Source organism: Aotus nancymaae, unplaced genomic scaffold (genome assembly GCF_030222135.1).
Source record: "Aotus nancymaae isolate 86718 unplaced genomic scaffold, 86718_ANA_hifiasm-v0.15.2.pri h1tg000048l, whole genome shotgun sequence".
In the NCBI taxonomy this organism is placed as follows: domain Eukaryota; kingdom Metazoa; phylum Chordata; class Mammalia; order Primates; family Aotidae; genus Aotus; species Aotus nancymaae.
The window spans coordinates 667,732-693,100 of record NW_026988462.1 but is presented as its reverse complement, the minus strand read 5'-3'; the positions used below and the strand labels follow the sequence as shown (position 1 = coordinate 693,100).

General features: G+C 39.2%; 1 protein-coding gene across 4 annotated transcripts in view; it reads left to right on the top strand.

Moving 5' to 3' along the window:
- Positions 1 to 25,369, top strand: part of PCCA (propionyl-CoA carboxylase subunit alpha) — a 433,326-nt gene that overhangs the window by 268,504 nt on the left and 139,453 nt on the right. For all 4 annotated transcript variants that reach the window (XM_064362172.1, XM_064362171.1, XM_064362174.1 and 1 more), the window contains one exon: positions 1,811 to 1,913. In XM_064362172.1, the coding sequence (XP_064218242.1) occupies positions 1,811 to 1,913 (103 nt within the window). The remainder of the gene's footprint in view (positions 1 to 1,810; positions 1,914 to 25,369) is intronic.

Sequence of the window (25,369 nt, the reverse complement as noted above, 5' to 3'; positions counted from 1 at the left end):
TGACACTCCTCACATTCTTTTCTACTTATCCCTCATCTCTTTGTCTCCATCCTGTGCTAGGAGCTGGGATACAAAAATAAGGAATGATTTTGGTCTTTTAGGAACCCCCAGGACACTGGGGAGACAAACATATAAACAAATAAATGCCCGGTAGAATAAAGGTGCTAAGAAAAAAAGGAAATGCCGGCACAGAAGCCCTCTCTTCCCTTCTCCATTTCTGCTTAGACCCTTTTCTTTCTCTCTCCTCCTCCTCTCCCCACTGTGTGTTGTCTCTCTCAACTTCCCCACAGCCCCATTCATTCATACTCTCCTGTGTGATGCTCTGTCCCCTGAAACAGTTCTCTTCACACTGCCCAAAAGAATCTTCAAAGCTTGTGTGTACAGTGTGCATTATTGTTGATACTTTTTTTACTTTTATTTTTACTTCTATGGTATTTAAAACATATCCTTATCTTCAGAGTAATTACAGATCAAAAAGTGGTAGGTCAAATACAAATATATATTTATTTAAAGTATTAATATTAATCATCAGATATTGAATCTAGAGGTGATTTGATTAGAAGCATAGATTTGTGACTCTGACTTTTTTTAATGCTGAATACACAGAGACTTCTTTTGAAATTTGATGGGTTTAAATGAAAACATAACTTGGAACAGTTTTTCAGAACTGTGGTTTAGGCTGGAGCCCAGAAACTACAAAATGCTGGTGTTTAGTGCTTACTAAATACTACTTCACAAGTATAAATATGCAATACTTAAATTAGGTTAATTCTGAAATCATTAAATTTTGTTACTTTAAAAAATAGTGGGAAACATTTATATTGTAAAAATGTTTTTGTCTTTGGCTGCTTGATACAGATTTTCTGAACCATGTAATACTGATCACATGGAGGAGAAGACCCATATGATAAGACTAACATTGTTCATAGAAAATGGAGTCCTTTTTGGAGGGTTTAGGTGATAGGGAAAACCAGGGCTAGAAAAGAAGTCGACAGTGTGTAAGTTCCCAAGATGAGGACCGTGTTTTACTTCTCTTCGGTGCCCTAAAACTTAGCACCAAGCACTTAGTGTTTGTTGAACTCATAAGTCATTTAGGGTTTTGTTTTTGTTTTGTGTGTGTGTGTGTGTGTGTGTGTGTGTGTGTGTGTGTCTCTGTGCTTTATTTGCTAAATAAAAATAAAGCACAGCCACACACACACACATACACATAACTGATGTTGTCCTATTATATAATAATAAGTGGATATCTAAGTAATTTTTAAATTAATTTTTTAAATTTTGTAAATTTTTAGTAATAACATTTTAAGTATTAATTTTTGCAAAAAAAAATATATATATATCCTAGCTAATATACTAAGATAACTATCATGAAGAAACAGTCTATATTATCTTAAAAGTAGAATAATGCAGGGAAGTTCATTCTTTAATACAGTTTTAGTCTCATCACCTATAAAGAACAAAATGATTCTTAGGCCTGATCATGCTAACTTAGTAATTCATTTTATGTCTCTGAAATTTAAGGCATGGCATACTTACTTATTTCACTGTAATAAAAAAAAACATATTGAATAGTAACTAAATATTGGAAAAAACTAATACTGCTTCAGGCAGGTGAATTTGTGAATGACTGTAACAATTAAGCAACTCAAATTCATAGAAGAGATGATGGTTCTTAGAATCGATGTTAAAAATGTTCTCAGATACATTCTTTGGCAGTTTTACCCTGCACACTTTAAATAAAAGGAGAATTCGTTTATTGAGAAATAATAATACAGAATTATTAACTCTTTTTCTTTTCATTCTACTTCAGAGTGCCTGTTATTAAGCCAGACATAGCCAACTGGGAGCTCTCGATAAAATTGCATGACAAAGTTCATACTGTAGTAGCATCAAACAGTGGGTCCACATTCTCGGTGAGTTTTCTTTCTTTATTTTCTTGGTAATCTTAATATTATCTATGAATATTTAAAGCCATTTTTAACCTGTTCCGTGACTCTCATCTTTTGAATTTATAGCATCTCTGTGTATTTGTTTCATCTTCTTTAGGGAGCTGAATGGAAATGGAAATTTTTGTTCTCTTATGCTAATTAGGAAATGCATTTCTAGATTTAGCCACATCCTAAATTCACTTTCTGATACCCGATTCATTTTTCTTTTATGTTATGAGAGGTGATACTTTCACCTTTGTTACAGAGAGGAGCATTTTGAATTATAATTCCAAATGTATGATAGTGGTGGTAGGTAACCATTCATTTAAAACAAATAATCTGAAGCCTCACATAACATTATCTTTAGATCTCATGTTTCGAGACACCCTTGAGGCTAAATTTACCTTGTGGTGACATTCTTTTTGTTCTTAAACCCCTTGGATAGTGTCCAAGACAGAAATGCTATAGTCGGAATTCTAGTCTATATTGGACAAAGTTACAGTAAGATTTCAGTGTTTATACTGTCGTATGAGTGATATGTTTAAAACTGTGATTCAAGTGTGCCAGAAAAATACCATTAAGAGTTGCTATTTTAGCTCTGGATTGTATTTTCAGCCTGAACTCAAGGAAGTTGCTATTAACATACAGTTAATATAATGAGCATTCTGTTTATCTGCATTTATCTTCTTATGGCTAAGTTGCATTGAAATGTCGTTTTGTTTTGGGGAAACAAATGAATTTATCAGAATATTGAAACCAGATGTGAAAATCAAAATACTATAATTTCACAGAAATTAGACCTCGTGTGGCTTGAGAAGGGTAGAAGAGTTTCTTGAACTCAGTGAGAAAATATCTCAAGTCAAAGATTCATGAGAATTCATTTATTCCACAAATAACTGTTGCATGCCTACTGTGTGCCAGATCAGTTCCAAGCTGTTGTCCTGGGGAAGCTGACGTTCCGGTGTGGTAGTCAGACTCACAAATCAATGATGTCAGTCCATGAACTAAGGGTAGTCGCCTTGGTTTTTTTTAAAGTTGTGATTCACTATATGTGCCAAAATTACTAAAACGTTGGTTACTGAGAGATAACTTCACTCAGCTCTCTTAAAATGAAAGCTATGATGGAGTTAAACAGTTGTCTTGAGATCTTGTGTGACTCTCTACATCCCACCTATTGACATGGATATTTCAGAAAAACAGCTTTGTAAGTGGACACTTAACCAGAGACCAGGTTGAGTAGTAAATTATAGGAAGTGAATAGTAAAGAGTATCAATATTACACTGTAGCATTTTTTTCCCCTGGGGGAAGATTAGCTTTACAAAAATGTAGATGTTAGCATAATTTTGAGTTCTATATTGAGTCACCACTGAAGCCTTTCTGTAATCTGATATTCTGATACAATAATGTTCTTTTAAGTAGTGCCTTGCCTTAATAAAGAAAACTGTCTAGATTACTTCTTAGAGCTGTTACTTTTTTTTTTTTTTTTTTTTTGAGATGGAGTCTCACTCTGTCACCTAGGCTGGAGTGCAGTGGCATGATCTCAGCTCACCACAGCCCCTGCCTCCAAGGTCCAAGCGATTTCTCCTGCCTCAGCCTTCCAAGTAGCTGGGACTACAGGCGCATGCCACCACACCCAAATAGTTTTTGTATTTTTAGTAGAGATTGGGTTTCACCATGTTGGCCAGGATGATCTGAAACTCCTGAGCTCAAGTGATCCTCCTGCTTCAGCCTCCCAAAGTGCTGGGATCACAGGCAAGCTGTTGCTTCTTTATGCTTGTTTTAGATTCCATGTTGAAAAATTAGAGACCACTGGACTGACCGCATATGTGGTGTCTTTAAAATTTTTTTTCTGTGAAATTATCTCCAGCTTCACTTTTTAGCTTATGAGGAAAACAGGGCTGTTTTTAAAACACTTCAAAATTACTGCTTTAAAAATGTTCCTGGATAATACCCACGTCAGTATATAATATTGGAAATGATTTCATATATTTATTGGCTTAGCTACTGTCAGAGCATCAAGAGCCTAATGAAAGGCATATTCGCGTGATAGTGTAGCCCTTTTTCCTAGGCGTATTTGAATTGAGCTACTTTCATTTGACATCAGTATTATGAATGGAGGCAGGTTGAACAGCGTGGTGTAAGTAAAGGCTCATTGGTATAAAGATTTCAATAGTATGGCACTGTTGTCTGCTCTTAGGGTCATAGACGGGAGGGCTATGACTGTTAACTTAGTTTCTCAGATCACCCACTGTCACATCAAGAAAAAAATTAGCCTACAGGTGACAAGCTAGGTCTGGGTTAATGACTCTGGAGGTAGTACAGGCAAAGGCTTTATTTAGCACACAGTAAAGCTTTAGGTCCCCACATTTCCAGGGTTCTTTTGTTTAATTTTTAGAAGTTTAAATTATAAGATATTTCTAATATAGAAAGTACAGTAAATGTTGCAGATTTTCCTTACAGATCTCCCATTTAAAAAGAAAAATATATAGATTAAGCTAAGTCCCTTCTTTACATCATCCTGTTCTGCTTTCTCCCAAGAGGTGGCAGCCAGCCTGAAGATGCTGTGTGTCCTTCCTGTAGGTGTTGTTAAGACTTTTGGTACATATGTCTATACCACAATAATGGTAAAAAGGAAAATTGCAACAATATACATATTTAATGGCACCATTTATGCAAATTTTAGGCAAAATAATTTCATTTACAATAGAATCAAAAGGACTAAAACCAAGGAGGCAAAAGGCTTGTACTCTGAAAACTATAAAATGTTGCTGAAAGAACTTAAACAAGGCACAAATATATGGAAGAATGTCTTATGTCAGGTACTAGAAGACTTGATATGGTTAAAATATCAGTATCTCAGCTACTTGAGGCTGAGACAGGATATTCACTTGAGCCCAGGAGTTTGTGATCAACCTGGGCAACATAGCAAGACTCCATCTGTGGGGAAAAACAAAAGAAGGAAATGTCAGTACTACATCCCTATCAAAATCCCCAAATATATTTTGTTGCAGATGTAGATAAACTTATTCTAAAATTCATACAATTTCAAGGGGTCCCAAATACTCAAAACGATCCTGAAATAGAAGAAGAAAGTTGAAGGCCTCATACCTCCTCATCTCAAATCTTACTACAAAACCAAAGTTTTCAAAACAGTGTGGTACTGCACACACACACACACACACACACACACACACCCGCAATGGACTAAGATAGAGAACCCATAAATAAACCCTTGTATACATGGTCAAATGATTTTTGACAAGAGTTTTTTAAATATTCAATAGGTAAAAGATAGCCTTTTCAACATGAATGAATTTGGGTCCTTCTCTTACTCTGTATATAAAAGTAACTCAAAAATGGATCAAAGACCTAAACGTAAGAGCTAATGCTTTACAATTCTTAGAAGAAAACATAGGGGAAGGCCAGGCACAATGGCTTTACACCTGTAATCTCAGCAATTTTGGAGGCCAAGGCGGGTGGATCACTTGAGCTCAGAAGTTTGAGACCAGCCTGGCCAACATGGTGAAACCCCATCTCTACTAAAAATACAAAACTTAACCAAGTGTGGTAGCGCACCCCTGTAGTCCCAAATACTTGGGAGGCTGAGGCAGGAGAATCACTTGAACACAGGAGGTGGAGGTTGCAGTGAGCTGAGGTCATGCCACTGCACTCCAGCCTGAGTGACAAAGTGAGACTCTGTCTCAAAATAAAATAAAAAAGGTGGGATGAATGCATTGTAGAAATAAAAGTTAAGTGAAGTATTCATAGTAAGAGAAGTGTAAAGTATTTATGTCTTTTAGGTCTTTATTCTCATTTCTGAATACAGCTGTCTGAATGAATGACAGAATTAATTAAACAGTATAAAACCTGCTAGACACAAAGTGGAAATATTATTCAGCTTGTCATGGTGATAAACCTAAAAGTACCAAAATAACAAACTGATTTTTATTTATAATTATCTTCATGATTCCCTTCTGGATTCCCAGGATGTTTTCCATTTCTCTCTCAGTATAATACAAAACTGGTCAAAATAGTTTTTGGCCGGGTACAGTGGTGTGCACCTGGAGTCCAGCCACTCAGGAGGCTAAGGTGGGAGGATCCTTTGAGCTGAGGAGTTTGAGCTCAAGCCTGACTGGGTAACAAAACTAGACCACCTCAAAAAAAGGTTTATGATGAAAGAAAACATTAATACCGTTAACACCTTAAAGATGGTAAAAGACTAAATTTATGTTGCATATGATTCACTTGAAAGAAAGAATTGAAAGAACAGTGTCAGAGTAGTCCTGATATATAAGAAAAATTGTTAGAAATTTGGCCTTCCTAGTGATGGAAAAATGAGCACTGTACACGCACTTTTTGAAAAGTTTTGCCAGATGTTTCATGTTTACTACTAATACACTAGAAAACAATTATGTATGATCCTAGATATTGAATTGTTACAGTGAGCCAGTGATAGAAATTTTTGTAAGGACCTTGTAAATGACCATTTAAGAGTAATACATGGTAGAATCCTTAGACTTTTTTTCTTTTATAAATATATAACATTTTATACATTTATGGGGTACATGTGAGTGTTTGTTACATACATAGAAGGTATAATGGTCAAGTCAGAGTATTTGATGTATCTATCACCTTGAGTTTTTTTATCATTTCTATATATTAATATCAGTTCAATTCTTCTTGTTACTCTGAAATACCCAAAATATTGTTGTGTTGCTAAGTATAGTCATCCTAGTCTGTTATCAAACGTTAGAATTGATATCTTCTAGGTTTCCCCAGTTTACTCTCCTTTTTATTTATGCATCATTCAAGAAATACTTATTTTGCATGTATTTTTAACTTTTTTTTTAAAGGATCACTTTTAATTATGGGTAGAGCTCTAAGCTTGATAGGATATTACAGAGCTGAACTATTTGTAAAATTACAAATCCCTTCACAAGCATTTTTGCATTTGCTGAGGAGTGTTTTACTTCCAATTATGTGGTCAATTTTAGTATAAGTGTGATGTGATGCTGAGAAGAATGTATATTCTGTTGATTTGGGGTGGAACATTCTGTAGATGTCTTTTAAGTCCACTTGGTCCAGAGCTGAGTTCAAGTCCTGAATATCCTGGTTGATTTTCTGTCTTGTTGATCTAATATTGACAGTGGGGTATTAAAGTCTCCCACTATTATTGTGTGGGAGTCTAAGTCTTAGAGACCTTTGTAGGTCTTAGAACTTGCTTTATGAATCTGGGTGCTCCTGTACTGGGTGCAACAAAAATGTTTTATTATTGTTTATCCTTATGGTTGTTGTTTTTCTGCAGTGGCAAAATTTGAGTCTTTTTCCTCATTTGTGTGTTTGCTTTAACAATATGTTTTATTCTTTCATGTGTTTCCATGATGGTATATATTGTCCTTTTGCTTCCAGGTTTAGAACTCCCTTGAACATTTCGTATAGGCGGATGTAGTGGTAATGCATTCCTCTGGTCAAATTCAGCATTTGTTTGTCTAGGAAAGACTTTATTTCTTCTCCTTCATTAATGCAGGATAGTATTACTGGGTATAGTGCCACTGAGTGGCAGTTTTATTTCTTTCAGCCCTTTGAAAATGTGATCTCATTCTCTCCTGGCATGTGAGGTTTCTGCTAAGATGTCCACTTTTAGTCTGATGGTATTTCCTTTATAGATGACTAGACACATTTCTCTTACAGTTTTTAGAATTCTATCTTTGGCTTTAGATAGTTTGACTATAATGTGTCATGGAAGAGAGACTGTTTTGCATTGAATATGGTTGAAGATTGATGGACCTTCTGTATCTGGATGTCTGTATCTCTCACTAGACTTGGAGAGTTTTCAGCTATTATTTCATTTAATAGGGTTTCACATCCTTTCATTTTTTTCATTGCCTGATAATTTTGATATTTGATTATTTTGTTGTTTCCCATATATCACAAAAGGTCTTTTTACATTTTAAAATTACTTAAAAAGCTTTTTTGTCTGTCTGTATTATTTCAAAAGATCTGTCTTCATGCTTTGAGATTCTTTCTTCTGCTTATCTAGTCTGTTGAAGCTTTTGAATACATTTTGCATTTCATTCAGTGAATTCTTTGTTCCAGAATGTGTCTGATTCTTTTTTATTATACCTATCTTTTTGGTAAATTTCTCATTTATATCTTTGTCTTTCTGATTTTTTTGTGCGTTGTTTTCAGATTACTCTTGTGTCTCACTGAGTTTTTTAGTATCAAAATTTTTAACTTTTTCTAGAATGTTGTGAATTTCTTTTGGATGGGGTCTGTTGCTGAAGAATTATTGTATTCCCTTGCTTTTTCATGTTTCCTGTGTCCTTATGTTGATATCTGAACATCTAGTGTAATATCTGCTTCTTCCAATTTCAGAATTTGCTTTCATAGGGAAGACTTTTTTCTGAAGATGTATCCATGCTGTTGGTTGGGTACGGCCCTTTGGCTTTGATTCTGGGTGCATGCAGTAGTATAGTCACTGTATGATTTCTTTGGCTGTAAACAGCATCAGGGGTATCTGTGTTGTTTTCCTTAGTGGCTTAGGGTACCGTTATTAGTAGAGGCCGTAATGCTGTAATGAGGTTTTCTGGGGACAAGGATGGCACATGGGCTAGTGTTTGGGCCCTAATGGTGGCAGTGGTGGGCTGAGTATGTCTGTCCTTGGGCCCCGGGGTGGCATGTGCTGACACTGATGTTAGTGGGTCCAGGCGGGTCAGTTCATGGGCCTCCAGGTGACTGGCTTGGATGCCAGTAGTGGCAGTGCTGGGCCAAGTAGGTGGGAGTATTCTTAGGCCACTGGGCAGCTGGTGTGGTGTGGACAATGGCAGTAGCAGTGGTATGACAACCTTCTGGATCCCAAGCAATGTGAGCTGATGTTGGCTGTGTCTGCAATATGCTGGGCAGGTTGGTCCAGGCCCCTAAGTGGTGTTTGGGGGTGGGTGTTGGTGGTGTTGGTAGCAGGCTGGATGAGCCTGTTCTTGGGTTCCTGGGGGGAATGCACAGACGCCAGAGGCTGTGGAATGGGTGGAATGATCCTTAGGTGCTCCAGCACTATGCTCAAGCACTGGGGGAGGGCAGTGTCAGATTGGGCATGTCTAATCTTAGGTCCCAGGTGGTGTGCAGGGGTGTAGACTAGTTGGCAGGGTAGGTAATCTGTGAGTGTAGATGTGGAGAACCTGACCTTGGAGCTTGTGCTAGATCACGCAGTCCTGCTGTAGGTGAGGGTAGGATTGCTGTCAGCAGTCCCCTGCAGGCAGCTCTCAGGTTCTGGAGAGTGTTTTTCCTCTCTGGCAGGAGCAGTGACCACAGCCTTGTGCCTGGGGAGCTGTGTTCAGGATGAGCAATAGATACCAGAGGCTGTGCTCCTGGTGTGGGCGGGGTTGGCACCCACAGCCCCACACAGGGAGCTCTCAGGTTCTGGTAGCATTTAATTTGGCTCCTGGCTGCAGCAGTGACTGCAGCATTGTGCAGAAGATCAGAGGGATCTTGCCCTTGTGCACGGGCTGTAGCACAGAGATGCTACTTCCAGTGGCACAGGCTCACCATCCACAGTTCCAGATATGCAGCTCTGAGGCTCACTTGCTCTCAGAGAGGGTGAGGGTCCTTACCCTCTGCATGTGAGCCCAAGCAGGAAGACCACACTGCCAGTGGGATCATGATTGCCACACGCAGCCCCAGACAGCCCCCAGCTGCAGCAGCTGCAGCTACAGCAATCTGCATAGGGGTGAAGGGATTCCACTCTGCACATAAGCCCAAGCACAGAGTTTATGCCACTGCTAGGGCCAGCGTAACTGCTCACAGCCCTAGACAAGGGACCCCTCGGCTCTGGAAGGCACGCACTTTGGTTTGCTTTGTGTCAGGGCTGCCTTTTTGGGGTACTGCACTGTCCTTTTCCTGTGGAGTCGTATTCTGTGTAGGCCAGGGTACTGGGGACCCCACAGCACTTTTGTGTCCAGCTAGTTCTGTTCCATGGTAGTCCTCTGGCTGGACACTCGGGAATGTCAATGAGGGCTCCTGGGATGTAGAGATGTTGAGGCTGTGCTTCCTAGGGCAGGTGAAGTCCAGTGATGGCTGGACTCTCATAAAAGTGCCGTGCTGCAGCCACATAGGTCTTGGGGGTCCTTGTGACACAGTGTGAGCTTCTTGTCTGGTGCAGTGCCCTTGTGGGGTCTCTAGGTCACAGCCCACACTACTCTTGGGGTTCTTGTGGTGGAGGAGCACTCCTGTGCAGCTGTCCACGGTGGGGATGTGGACTGGTGAGGGCCTCTCACCTAACCCTTTCCCCACAATAGGGAACCCCTGGATCTCAAGCCAATCTCGGCTGAACTGACTACTCCCTTCTTTCTCCTTCTGTGCCTCAGGCATTTCCCACGACTTCTCTGTTGGACTCGACTGCTCTCTCCTAGATGTGCGATTCAAGCTGTGATGATCTGTTTGTAGTTTTGGAGAGGGCAAGTGTCCAGTGTGTCTAGTCAGCCATCTTGAACCTCCTCTTCTTAGACTTTTGAATTTTGATATACCGATGTAATCTTTGTTTTAATGGTTAAAAAGAAAAACCTAAATGATAAAAAATAACATTTACTATATTCAGTAAAAGTAATAATGCTTTTCAGTTTTTAAAAACGATTTTTAATTCATTTTCCTAAATAAGATTTAATTTTTTTACTTCTTATAGAAAGATCAAAACCTTACTTTTTATGAGAATTAAACATTGCTGAAGCTTAAGTTAGAACCAGATGCCTTTCATATAAGATATATTGATAAAATTTGTATTAAAAGTTAAATGGCAGAGATTCATTCTGGAATGAAATACGGAGCTCTGTGGACCTATTTCACAGCAAACCAACCATAATTGGTGAAAATTATAAAAATTTCTATTTGCAGAGAACACGTGGACACAGGGAGGGGAACACTACACACTCGGGTCTGTTGAGGGGAATTAGGGGAGGGACAGTGGGGGCTGGGGAGTTGGGGAGAGAGAGCATGGAGAGAAATGCCACATATAGGTGAAGGGGAGGAAGGCAGCAAATCACACCGCCACGTATGCACCTATGCAACAATCTTGCATGTTCTTCACATGTACCCCAAAACCTAAAATGCAATAAAAAAAAAAATTTCTATTTGCAGATGACATATGTAGACAGAAAATCCTAAAGAATAAGCCAAGAAACTATTACAAATAATAAATGGTTTCAGCCAGTGTGCAAGATACAAAAATAAGTACACAAAAATCAACTGTATTTCTCTTTACTTAAATGAACAATCCCAAAATTACGAAAACAATCCTATTAATATGAACATCAAAAGAATAAAATATTTAGAAGTAAATTTAACAGAAGTAGTACAAAACTTGTATTGTGAAACAAACCATTGAAAAAAGAAATTAAAGAAAATACAAATAAATGGAAAATTTCTCATTTTTGTGAATTGAAAAACTTAAGATGGCACTACTTCCCTGTGTTAGTCTGTTCTCATGCTGCTAATAAAGACATTTGCAAGACTGAGTATTTTATAAATGAAAGAGGTTTAATGGACTCACAGTTCCTTATGGCTGGGGAGGCCTCACAATCATGGCAGAAGATGAAGGAAGAGCAAAGAGACGTCTTACATGGCAGCAGACAAGAGAGAGGTCATGCAGGAGAACTCCCCTTTATAAAACCATCAGATCTGCTGAGACTTACTCACTATCATGGGAACCACATGGGAAAGATCTGCCCCCTGTGATTCAATTTCCTCCCACTTGGTCCCTCCCAGAACATGTGAGAATTATGGGAGTTACAATTCAAGATGCAATTTGGATGGGGACGCAGCCAAATCATAAATTCCCAAATTAGTCTGAATATGCAATATGATTCTTACTGAAGTCCAAGCTGTATTTTTGTCAGAAATTGATAAGCTGATCCTAAAATTTGGAAAATATGGAAACTTAAGGGACACAGAATAGCCAAAGCAATCTGGAAAAAAAAAAAAGCTAGTCATGGTAGCTTAGATCTGTAATCCCAGCACTTTGGGAGGCAAGGCAGGAGGATCACTTGAGCGCAAGAGTTCCAGACTCTGCCTCTACAAAAAACTTGTTTTAGCTGAATGTGGTTGTGTGCGCCTCTAGTCTCAGCTACCTGGGAGGCAGAGGTTGAAGGATAGCTTGAGCCCAGGAGGTGGAGGTTGCAGTGAGCTCTGATCACACCACTGTATCACTGGGATACAGCGTGAAATTCTCATCTCAAAACCAAACAAACAAACAAAAAGCCCCACAAAAATCCAGAATTGGATAACTCATATTTCTTCCTTTCAGAACTTACTACAAAACAGCCTTATAATCAAAGACAGTGAAGTACTTGCAAAATTATTGACATAGAAATCAACAGAATGGAATTGAAAATCCAGAAATAAGCCCAGCAATATATAGTCAATTGATCTTTGACAAAGGTGCCAAAATAATTCAATGGTGGAAAGAATAATCTTTTCAACAAATGGTGTCGAAACCCAGGTGTTCACATGTAAAAGAATGAAGTAGAACTCCTACGTTATATTGTTAGTATACAAAAATTAACCCAAAATGGATAGAAGACCTAAATGTAAGAGGTAAACATCTTTTTGACCTTGCATGTGGCAATGGTAAAAATAGATGAATCATTCAACATCAAGATTAAAATGTTTGCTTCTAAGAACACTAACAGGAAATTGAAGACAAACCACAGAATGGGAAAAAATATTTGCAAATGAAATTTCCAGTAAAGCACTTGTGTTTAAAATACATAAAGAACACTTGCAACTTAACAATAAAAACAGCCCACTCCAAAAATGGACAAAAGATCTGAATAGACATTTCTCCAAAGAATATATGCCAGTAGCACATGTAGAGATGTTCTGCATCATAAGGTATGGAGGGATCCAGGTGCAAATCAAAACCACGGTGAGATTGTCCTTTGCACACACTACATAGCTATAATTTAAAAAGTCAGATAATAACAAGTGTTGACAAAGGTGTGGAGAAATTGAAACCTCAAATGCTATTGGTGGGAATGTAAAAGCGTGCAGCTGCCTTGGGAAACTGTGTGGCTCTCCTCAAATGGTTAAATATCTGGGTTATTCAGAGCCTTGGCTCTGTTCTATAAGGAGTATTTAACAGTATGACAAACAGTATGGAACAATATTTAACAGTATGGAAAACAGTATGGCATTTCGTCAAATGGTTTAATATCTGAGTTATTCAGAACCTTGACTCCGTTCTATCAGGAGTATTTACTCTCCTGTTCCATCAGGAGTATTTATATAAGTATTTATGTATATCTTTATTACTATGGTGATTGTATTTTACCTTTCATATAATATTGAAGCAAGATATTTCCCTGATCCTTTTGTGGAACTTGCGACGGGGTGCCTCATTTACTGCCCATAGCTCTCAACTCCTCGCAGGAGGGAGCACACGAGTGAATGAGGCGGGAACTGTAGTGCAGGAGCACTGGAACTGGCCAGCCATTTTGGCACCAGTGGGATCAAACTCCACTCATTTGGACCTGTTGCATTCTACCCCTCATAGGAGGGAGTGCACAGGTGGGTGGGTGCAGGAGCCAGAGCAAGTGCTTTTGGGCACCAACAGGAGTGAACTCTGTGCAGGCCCCACAGCAGCATCCAGGATGGGTGCCTGTGACTCCCAAAGCCCCAGAGAGTATGTTACAATGCTCTTTTAGCTCTGCTGTCCGCGGGCAGCTGCTTAAGTGTTAACAGCTCAGTGGGCCCACGGCTGCCCTCCAACCAGTGAGGGCAAAGGGCTAGTGTGACAGCCTTTAGTATCCACACATGGCTTCTGAGCTCTTGTCTGGTGTCCAGAAAAAATTAGGTCATATAAACTAATTGAAGGATGGTAAATGTGGAGGACGATTTTATTGCCAATGAAAGTGGCTCTCAATGGGAAGAGGGGAGCTGAAAAGGAGACAGAGGAGGGGTAAGTAATCTTCCCCTGAAGTCCAGATGGATTCTTCCCCAAAGTTACACCATCAAGCTGTCCCTCTGAAGTCAAGTCACTTCTCTCCAACATCCAGCTGCTTCTCTCTGCTGGTTGAGTCTGAGGTCTTTATAGGCACAGGAGGAGGTGGGGTGGGGCCATGGGTAGTTTAGGAAAAGGCAACAGTTGAGTGGGGAAATGGTGAGAAGTTCTCACTTTGGGCCATGGTCTCAGGCTTTTCAGCTTGAGGGTGGGACTTCACCAGGGACCCACCCCGTCTGCCTAGAATTTCTCTGCCTCCTGCCTCTATCTTTGTTATCAATAGCAAATAATAGTTGTTGGCCTTTAAAGATGAATTAAATGGGAATATATGATAACATTTATCAGAGACCTTTAGAAACTTTCATATTCTTTGGTTTATTATTTTAACTTCTAGAACATATTCCAAGCAAGCAATGAAAAATCGCTAATTCAATATATAATGTTTTGTCAGGAAAAAAATGAATTAACGGCAGTTGGCCTTGGAGATATCCATGTAAACAGTGTGTACTTATTGTGGCAAAGGGGAAGCAGGGTTGGAAGTAACTAAAATAATGTAATAAATGCATTACTAGAGGTGCCATCAACCAGTTAAATCCATGAGAAAGGAAAAAGAAAGCACTCAACTGCTTGGGGGAAGGGAAGGATCTGGGGGAAAATGAAAGAAGTTCCACTTAGGGGAGATGACTGATGAGTCACAGCTTAGAACATGTTTTTTTACTGTATATAAGCCAGAACTTGCCTCAAAATCATTGTATAAATAAATGAGAAAAAACATTAGAATATGATAGCATGGGGGACAGCACCTCAGCTCCCTAAGTAGTTGAGACCACAGAGGCATGCTACCATGTCTGGCTAATTTTTGTATTTTTTGTAGAGATAGGATTTCGCCATGTTGCCTATGCTGGTCTTGAACTCCTGGGCTCAAGCCATCTGCTCACCTTGGAGTCTCAAAGTGCTGAGATTACAGGCATGAGCCACTGTGCCTGGCCTATGATTTCAAGTTTTTTCAAGTTTTATACACACACACACACACACACACACACACACACAATGAGATGGAGTTTCACTTTTGTTGCCCAAGCTGGAGTGCAATGGTGCAATCTTAGCTCGCTGCAACCTCCGTCTCCCAGGTTCAAGCGATTCTTCTGCCTCAGCCTTCTGAATAGCTGGGATTACAGGCACGTGCCACCATGCCTGGCTAATATTTTGTATTTTTAGTAGAAATGGTGTTTCACCATGTTAGCCAGGCTGGTCTGGAACTCCTGACCTCATGATTCACCTGCTTTGGCCTCCCAAAGTGCTGGGATTATAGGCATGAGCCACCGTGCCCAGCCCCAAGTAATACTTTTTGAGAGCAATATAAGATTTGAGACTGGGTGCAGTAATCCTGTAATCCTAGTATATTGAGAGGCCAAGGCGGGAGGATCACTTGAGCCCAGGAGGTCCAGACCAGCCCTGGCAAAAAAAAAAAAAAAAATTATATAATTAGCTGGTCATGGTGGTGCATGCCTGTAGTTCCAGCTACTCAGGAGGCTGAATTGAGAAGATTATTTGAGCCTGGGAAATTGAGGCTGCAGTGAGCTGTGATTGCACCACTGTATTCCAGGCTGGGTGAGAGTGAAACCCTGGACCCTGTCTCGAAAAAAAAAAGAGATTTGAGATAGGTAAACTTTTGTGTACAAGTTTGTGCCTTCATTTTGTTTTCTTAATAATGTTCGTCTTGGTAGATGCAAAATTGTTTCATCTTAGATGCCTGTGGTGGAGGGAGGGAAATGTTATGTAGTATTCATATCATTGAAATTACCACCCTATAGTTTTCTCCTCAAAGAAAGAATATGGTGATAAACTAAGAATAAAAAATAATAACTACATTTGGATGCATAATAAGAAATAATTATATACTCATTATTCAAAGTTTTCTTTCTCTGCTATAACTCACCATTTCCCCTTTGTTCTCCCACAATATGTTTTGTTCTAGATTTCTTGACTAGGAAAACATTCCATCATAGTTTCTTTTATATTTAAAGAGCACTTTGAAATTTTGATTTTTTTTTTTTTTTTTTTTTTTGAGACAGAGCTCACTCTTTTGCCCAGGCTGGAGTGCAGAGGCACAATCTCAGCTCACTGCAACCTCTACCTCCTGGGTTCAAGTTATTCTCGTGCCTCAGCCTCCCAGGTAGCTGGGATTACAGGCACATGCCACCATGTCTGGTTAATTTTTGTATTTTTAGTAGAGACGGGGGTTTCACCCTGTTGGCCAGGCTGGTCTCGAACTCCTGACCTCAGGTGATCTACCCTCTTTGGCCTCCCAAACTTTTGGGATTACAGCCATGAGCCACTGAGCCCGGCCAAAATTTTGATTTTAACTATTTTTGTGTAACATTTTCATAAAAATGAAAAATTCAATAAACTTAGAATATACCAATAAATAATCTTCTGCACAAAATAATAACTTTGTGTTCTCAAATGTTAATATAAGGAGTCTGTAATGTATCTTCATTAGGAATTTATGCCTGCATTTTACATCATAATCTCTTTTACTTTTATTCCATTAATAGAGAATAATACTAAATCATGAAGTTATTGGAATTTTTATAGGAACATGATAAGAATTGTGGTTGTTCTTTTAAAAAATTAGTTTTCGAACATCCTTCGTTCAAAAAATAGAATGCTGTTATATCTATTCTTTTGCCTCTATTGTCAGTTTTTAGGATAGGCTTTTAATCTTGAACATGAAAAGGACATCAGTAAACAAGGTCAGTTAACTATTAAATTTATATCTACTGTAGGCTTTTAGTTAAACTATTACCTATGGCTTAAATACAAAGAAGGCAGACAGAAAAAGAACCTTTTTTTCCCTGAGTATTTTAAAGAGAATACTACAGTACCATTAAGGGTTTATAATAAAGGACTATAATTCTATTTAGAAACTGACTTATAGTACATGACAAATGATAAAATATTGATGTAAGTTTTTTGAAGTCATATTTTATATTTATATTTTTATATGTTTTATTTTTCATTAATTTGTGTCTTGCCAGAAGTAAATGTTACAATCATTAAACTACTTCTCTTCTAAGGTAATTTTTTCACTTAGACTTTCTACCCCTCTAGCTTTAAAAAGTATACTGAATAAAGCAGCCAAAGATATTTGATATGAGGAAAATACCTTATTTTCTGTCAGTACTTTTTAAAATTAAAACGTAGTATTGCATAAACATGAAAATTCTTTTACATTGTTAAGAACTTTTTCCTTGATACAGTCATTTTTCCATTTGAGAAATTATTAGGATAATAAGTCAAGATAATGCTTTAAAAAATATAAAAATTTTCTGGAAAGAATGTAAAACCATTATAAGTGAAGCCAACAGGTAGGCCAAAAGAACCAGAGAGAAAATCTGCAATTCATTTTAGTCACAAAAAAAAGGGATACCCTTCATATTTACAGAACTCTTATAAGTCAATATGGAAATGAACAAAAGCCTTGGTAAAAAAAAAATATTCAGAGACAGTTTACAGCAAAGGAAATATGGCTCCTGCACATATTTAGAAAGTGCTGAGTCACACACAAATTCAAGATAAAATTATGATGAGATACCATTTCCATGTACATTTTGGCAAAAATGAAAAATTTGTTAATTCTCTGTTTTGTTTTGATTTTTTTTTTTTTTTTTTTTTTTGAGACTGGGTCTTGCTCTGTTGCCCAGACTGGAGTGCAGCAGCATGATCATGGCTCACTGCAACCTCAACCTCCTAGGCTCCAGTGATCCTCCCACCTCAGCCTCCTGAATAGCTGAATAGCCTGAATAGCCAGCACGCCCAGCTCCTTTTTGTATTTTTTGTAGAGACAGGGTTTCACTCTGTTTCCCAGGCTGGTCTCGAACTCCTGGGCTGAAACAATCCACCTGCCTCGGCCTCCCAAAGTGCTGGGATTATGGACATGAGCCACTGCGCCTGGCCTCTTCTTTTCATAAGATTGTAGAAACGTAAGCTCTCAAACACTGGTGGGAGTATAAATTGATACAACAGCCTCCATGAATTTATACTATATATATGTCCACACATAGGAGGTGTGCCGGAATAATCATGGTAGTATTGTTTGTTGCAGCAGAAGACTGGAAAGAACTAGCACAAGCTAGTGAAAAGGTAGCTCACTCCAAAAGTTTTGCTTAGGGTTCCAGAGTTCATAGTAATTTCACTTGTCCTAAAACATCACAGGACTATTTTAGAGAATAGTGTGTTTCTCCCTACTGTTGGTGTAAGGAAGAATATCCAAAAGTAACTTACTGTACCAGTGTAACATGGTATCAAACTGCTTGTGAAATTGGGATATTTAAATAAATAGATACATTCATGACATTGAAATACTGTGCAGCCATTAAAGTTGAGAGTGTTTTCTGTGTGCTGCTTTATCAAGTGACAGAGACAGACTACAGTCATTGGCATAAAAAAAGAATGTGTGTGTTTGTGCTTGTGATATGCACAGAATATCTTTGGAAGGAGCAACAAGAAACGGGACCCGTGGTTGCCTTTGAGTTGGGGAGCTGGAGGGCTGACTCCATAACAAGTGAGAAGGATACATCTCTTAGATTATATGTCTTTTTATTATTTTTAGAATTTTGAACCCTACATATATATTACCTATTTTTTAAAAGCAAATTTCAAAATTGTACAGTGGAACAGTCTGTAAGATGGAGGCGTGTTGAAATAATGGAGCCTTAATTACCTTTCAAGAAACTTCTGCAGTGACTTGGCCATCCAGGGAAGCAATCAGACAAGCAGCTGGCTCATTAAATAGAGAGTGCTGGTCCCACAGGTGTAAGTACACAAAATGCAATCACTGAAGCTGTTTGGCTAGCACCTCCAGCTTGGAGACAGTTGCTGGAGATCACTTAATAGGCTGTGGTTAGAGATTGATCTAATCTGAATTAAGAAACTGGAAAAAGCAAAGAAAGGACAGTAATATAGGCGAGAGTAAAGAAGTTGAGTCAGAGTAGTTCCTCCACAGCCTCCTGTTTCCCCTTCTGTAAGTGTGTGAACTTCCCGGAGAGATGACTGTGACTGTAGAAGAGTTGGAGATGTGTGTTTCCTAATTGCAAAAGGCAGCGTAAAGGCAGCTCACTCCAAAAGTTTTGCTTAGGGTTCCAGAAATCATAGTAATTTCACTCATCCTAAAACATCACAAGGCTATTTTAGAGAACAGTATGTTTTCCCTTACTCTTGGTTTAAGCAAGAATGTCCAGAAGTAACCTTCTGTATCAGTGTGACTCCTAATCCCAAGCTAACAAATATCCTTTCAAGGCAAATTCATCCAAATCAGCTTGACATCTGATGGGAGGGGGTCAGATAAACAAGGTTGTAGAAAAATCAAGTCTGAAGAGTAACCTTGCACAGCTTGATCTGTTTACTTTTTAAATGCAGACTTGTTCACTGGGTATCGTACTCTACTTTTGAACCATAGGACTAAAATTTCACAAAAATGTGAAGATCCTGCCTATGTAATCTGGAAAATTGCTTGTCTAATTGGGTGCACAGCTGCACCTGTGCCCTCTTGAATGACTCAGTCATGTTGTGCTCAAGGGCCAAGTAACTTGTTATGGTGCTAAGTGAAGAACAAAAATAAGTTATAAAATTCAGTTACTTTGGAAATGAAAAACACTGAATGGTATTGGTTGTTATATTGCCGTTTGCAAATACCATAATTAAGACTTCGAGTGATTTTTAGTATTAGGCCTGGATTCAGTCACTTTCTGAAGAATTTTATTTAGAATAAAACTTTCAGCGTTGATACCAGATAGTCAGCTTTAGTTCAGTCCAGTTTTATAACTCTTCATAAAATATTTATAGTAGTCAGGGAGCCTGTTATGGGTGCTGGTCAGTTTTCTGTAACAACAAAAACTAAATTAAAGTTGGCTGGGTGCAGTGGCTCACACCTATAAGCTCAACATTTTAAGAGGCTGATGCAGGAGGATCGCTTGAGCTCAGGAGTTGGAGACCAGCTTGGGCAACACAGTGAGACCCCGTCTCTACAAAAAATAAAAGAATTAGCCAGGCATGGTGGCACATGCCGGTGGTCCCAGCTACTCAGGAGGCTGAGGTAGGAGGATGAAGTGAGCCTGGGAGGTCAAGACTGCAGTGAGCTGAGATCATGCTACTGCACTCCAGCCTGGGCAACAGAGCAAGACACCCATCTCAAAACAAAAAGTTTCAAACTCAAAAATTTAAAACATAGTGTTTTAAGACCAGGTGTGATGGCTCACACCTGTAATCCCAGCACTTTGGGAGGCTGAGGTGGGCGGATCACTTGAGGTCAGGAGTTGGAGACCAATCTGACCAACATGGTGAAACCCCGTCTCCATTAAAAATACAAAAAAATTAGCCAAGTGTGGTGGCATGCACATGTAACCCTACCCAGTGGCATGCTACTCGGGAGGCTGAGGTGGAGAATCACTTGGACCCAGGAGGTGGAGGTTGCAGTATCTGAGACTGCAATACTGGACTCCAGCCTGGGTGACAAGAGTGAAACTGTCTCAAAAATAAAAAGTGAAAAAAATTATAAGTTTTAAAATTCACTTTGGTATGATATTTTGACCTCTCAAACTTTTTTATAAATAGAATGAGCAGTGGAGCCATCTGTTAAAATGCTTTGGCTGAGTGACTCAGCCAGTAGACGAATCTTGACATATTTATAGCACCATGCATTGATCATTTTAGTTGTAATATAACAGCTGTTTATTGAGTACCTTTTATGACATAGGTCTTAGAGAACTAGTGGTAATCAAAAGAGATGATACATCTGACTCCTCACAGAGTGTCATCTGTTTAGAAGGACAAGGAGGAAGGCTGTGTCAGTAAAGGAGGAAAATTGAATGGTGACAGGGAGAGCAGGCGCTGTGGTGAACATGCAGGGGAGGCCCCAAACCTGAACATGGAGGTGGTTAGGGGAGGCTTAGGGAGGAAATACTGGCCGGACTGAGACCTACAGATGAGGTTTGGGGGAAGGTAGGGGACGGAAGCAGAGTTTGAAGGCATACATAAAAAGTAGATACAGCCATAAAAAAGAACGAGATCATGTCCTTTGCAGGGACATGGATGGAGCTGGAGGCCATTATCCTTAGCAAACTAATGCAGGAACAGAAAACCAAATGCCGCATGTTCACACTTATAAGTGGGAGCTAAATGATGAGAACACATAGGCACAAAGAAGGGAACAACACACAATGGGGCCAACCAAAGGGTGGAAGGAGAAGATCAGGAAAATAGTAGGTACTAGGCTTAATACCTGGGTCATGTAATAATCTGTACAACAAACCCTCATGACACTATGTGACAAACCTGCACATGTGCCCCGAATGTAAAATAGAAGTTAAAAGAAAACACACATACACCAAAAAAGAAATGTAGAAAGAGAACTAAGAAAGTTATTTGTGTCCGAAGCAAGAGAGAAGTTTTGTATGACTGCAGCACGGAAAGCTTGAAGTGTGGGACCTGGTGGCAGGCAGGGAAGGGGAGGCCCCAGTGGAAGCAGCCAGGACCTGACCATGTGGAACTGCCAGCCATGAACCTGGTCTGGATATGTCTGGAGTGCAGTGGAGAGCCACAGAAGGCCTGCCTGCAGGGAGTCAGACAGAGTCACCTCCTTGGGAGATCACTCTGCCTTCATGATGGAGAACAGGTTTGGAGAAGCAAGACTGGAGAGAGGGGGCCTGCTAGAAGTAGTCATGCAGGTGGGCGCTGTGAGCCTCAGCTGCAAGTATTTTGGAAAAAAAAGGATCAACATGGAAGAGATTTAAGATGCAGAATTAACCATGCATTTATTGAGCAGTAATAGTATTAGCTAATATATATGGCATATCTAATATGTGTCAAGCACTGTTCTAAGTGATCCACATGCAATATATTATTTAATAACAATTATAGTCAACATGTACAATCTACTTTCATTTCTCTACCAATTCTACAAGGTATAAGTACTATTATTAGTCCTATTTTTAAGTATAAGGAAATTGAAGCATAGAGAGATTAAGAACTTTTCCAAAGCCACACACCACACAGCTAATGGCAGAGCAGGGGTTCAAACCCACGAATCCCATTCCGGTTCCTGAGCTTACACCTACACATAAGCAGTCTCACAACAACCCCTCGATTTAATGTGAGGATGAAGAGAAAGAGAAGTTAAGGAGATTTACATGGGATGATAGTGTCACACTAGATGATAGTGTCATTTGCCTTTGTGGTGTCCAGAGGAAGTAAAGAAATAGGAAGACAATTTCAGACATAATTTTGAAGGGATCTGTGAGATACATAAGTGGAGATGTTTCCTGGGTCATTGCATATGAGGCTCTGTGGCCCAGGAGAGAGTTTGGTGGATATTTGGTCTCCCAACAGTATAAATGGCAGTTGAACAAGGGGTTGAATTGAGGAGAAAGTAGAAAGGGGAAGAGGGCCAAGAAAGATGAAACTTTGAGGTGCACTAAAGATTTAAAGGATGGGCAGAGGAAGAAGGATCAGCAAAGGATACTGAAGAGGAGCAATGAAAGAGACTGCTTCAAAAAACCCAAGAAGTTGTGTTGTTTCAGAATTTAAAGAAAGAGACTGTTTTAAGATGAGGTCAGTGATGTCAGTGAATATTAAAATGTCATGTTAAAACAAAACAACAGCTAAGGCTGAGACTTACCCATTGGAGTTAGCAAAAATAATTGAGAACCATTTGAGTGTTGTAATGGGGCCAGAAATGAAATTGTGGTGAGTTGAGATATTGAGATAGGTGGACAAGTGGAATGAATGACTCTTCTTCGAAAGGCATGTGGTTGGGGTGGGCCATAGTGCTGGGGGGATTGACTTATTATAGGTGGAGTAAATTCTTAAATGCTGATAATAGGTGCCAGAAGAAGGGAATTTTTACAATTAAGGGATAAGGAGAAAAAGAAGAACTAGGAGAAGGGCCTCTGTTCCATTTTTATATGAAAGGACAAAGGAGTGGGTGAAGATGAAGGGGAAGTTGCTGACTTTTCCACCTGTGGTGATTTCTGTCGGGGAGGAGGTGAGGTGAGACTGGGAGGAGTTGGTTATGGTATTTGAAATTGGAAGTGCATGGAATGTTGTTGAGGTTGGGAGCAAGAATTGACTTAAACACAACAGAAGAGCTAGGCTAACCAAACATCGATTTGAAGTTGAGGAACAGGAATTGATGGAGCATCAATCCATGTGGTCAGATAGCACAAGGCCACTCTGCATGCCCAGGAGGCCAGGACACAGGGAGGCCAGGTGGAGAGGTGCCAGGTGGAGAGGTACCAGTGAGGGAGGTGGACATGGGCAGATCCTGAAGGGCCTTTAAACTATGAGTTTTGATTTTATTGTGAGGTTATTAATTATTTAGCCAGCTCTTATAGGAGCAGTTTATAAAGTATGTTCTAAAGAATACTATTGATCGACAGGTTTTTCAAAAGTCTAAATGGTGTTCAAATTGGTATCTTGTGAGAATTAATAGAATATGTGTTTTGATCACTTTCATAAATAAATACATTTATATCATATTTTCAGTAAACTCATATTTGATATCTAATCAAATTCTTTTAGTCATGAATTCTAATGAGAGGTTTCTTGGGTTATTGTGACTGTTTTGTTTTGTCTTCTGTTTTTTATTTTTGGAAGCAGAATCAGCTTTTATCTTAACTGAGCCCTTAGTCACTTGCTGTCATATCACGATGTTAATTTCCATCATTGTGCTTATCATGCACTTGAGTTCTCGTGTTTATTTCTTTGTCCTCTTGTTTAATTTCAGTCTCTTCACACTAAAATATGAACTTTGTAAGGGCAAGGACCTAGTCTTGTTCACAATCACACTTCTTGTACTTCTCAGGAAATATTTGTTGGGGGCAGGGAAGAGGAGTTGGAGAAGGAAGGAAGAGAGAGGACAGTAAAGGGAGGAAGGAATTCAAAAACTGCTTCCCTAGTGGCTAGTGGTCATGGAAAGAAAGTCTTTAATAAATTAGAATGTTGTCTCAAAAAATACAGGGAAATCTGCATTGACAATTGCCTTTCATACACCTTAACAAATAGTTACATAATGGGATATCAAAATTCAGTCAATGCGTTTGGCAGTTTAATTTGTTGTGATTAAAGAAAACAATGATTTTATTTATAAATTTAGCCCCTAGGAAATGTGATTTCAAATATCAAAGCATAAGCATTCTTTATTCGTTTTAAAATTGAAAGGTCAGCAAATACTGCCTTATTCTTCACCACAGTTTTTTCTCTGTCAGTAATGTAGCAGTATGTGTTAATTTCCAGAAATTTATTCTCTGCTATAAAATTTCCTCTGACCTGAAAACTTTTGAATTGGAGTTACTTTACCAAACTGTGATGGAATGCTTAAAGTTTTCTTGGGGCAGAGGCGGTAGCAGAGAGGTGGTAAGTTAGCATCTTTCCATTATGTGAATAAGTGGTTAAGTTGGATTCCAAACAGAATCCATGTAGTGTTTTCATGAATTCACATTGGAAGACAAAAGTCATAGACTTTCAAAACTTATAGGAATTTGGCTGTCCTAGGGCAACTCCTCACTTAACAGCGAGAGAACACATGGGACCAGAAGGTTGAGTGACTCACCCAGGCAAGGTTGAGTGACTCACCCAAGGTTACTTGGTAAGTAAAGAGAGAAGCCAGAAGCCTGGGGCTTCCTGACAGTTCCTGCTTCTCTCTTTACTGAGGTCTTCTGCCATGGGAAGAAACTCTAAATGTTAGCAACCATGCAGATGGTGTTAGTTTTATGTCTCTATATATGTTGAAAACAAAATGCTGAAGTATTGCATTTCTCCTACTTAGGGATTCTGTCACATTTAATAGTGTTCTTTAAGAAAAAACACGATTGCTCAATATGATTATATGGGCTCACTGTAACCAATGGCAGGCAAAAAACCTGGGAGGATAGACACTAACCCTACCTTATTTTGTTGGGATAATATTCTAAATTCTGAATGTAATTTCTTCTACTACTTTATAGACCAAAAGATGGCTGTTAAATGGAATATTTTTGTCAAACCAAGTTTTTAAAGTTTTCAGCTTCTTCTCCTGGCTTTTTTTTAACTACTGAAGAGTCTTTTTTTCTTTTTTTTTGAGACAGAGTCTCACTCTGTCACCCAGGGTGTACTGCAGTGGCACGATCTCAGCTCATTACAACCTCCGCCTCGTGGGTTCAAGTGATTCTCCTGCCTCAGCCTCCTGAGGAGCTGAGATTACAGGCGCCCACCACCATGCCCGGCTAATTTTTGCACTTTTTGTAGAGACAGGGTTTCATCATGTCGGTAAGGCTGGTCTCGAACTCCTGACCTCATGATCTGCCCGCCTTGGCCTCCCAAAGTGCTGGGATCACAGGCATGAGCAACCTCGCACTGCCTACTGAAGAATCTTAATTGAACATCAAAATCCTGGTTTTGTTTATCAGGAAAAAAAAG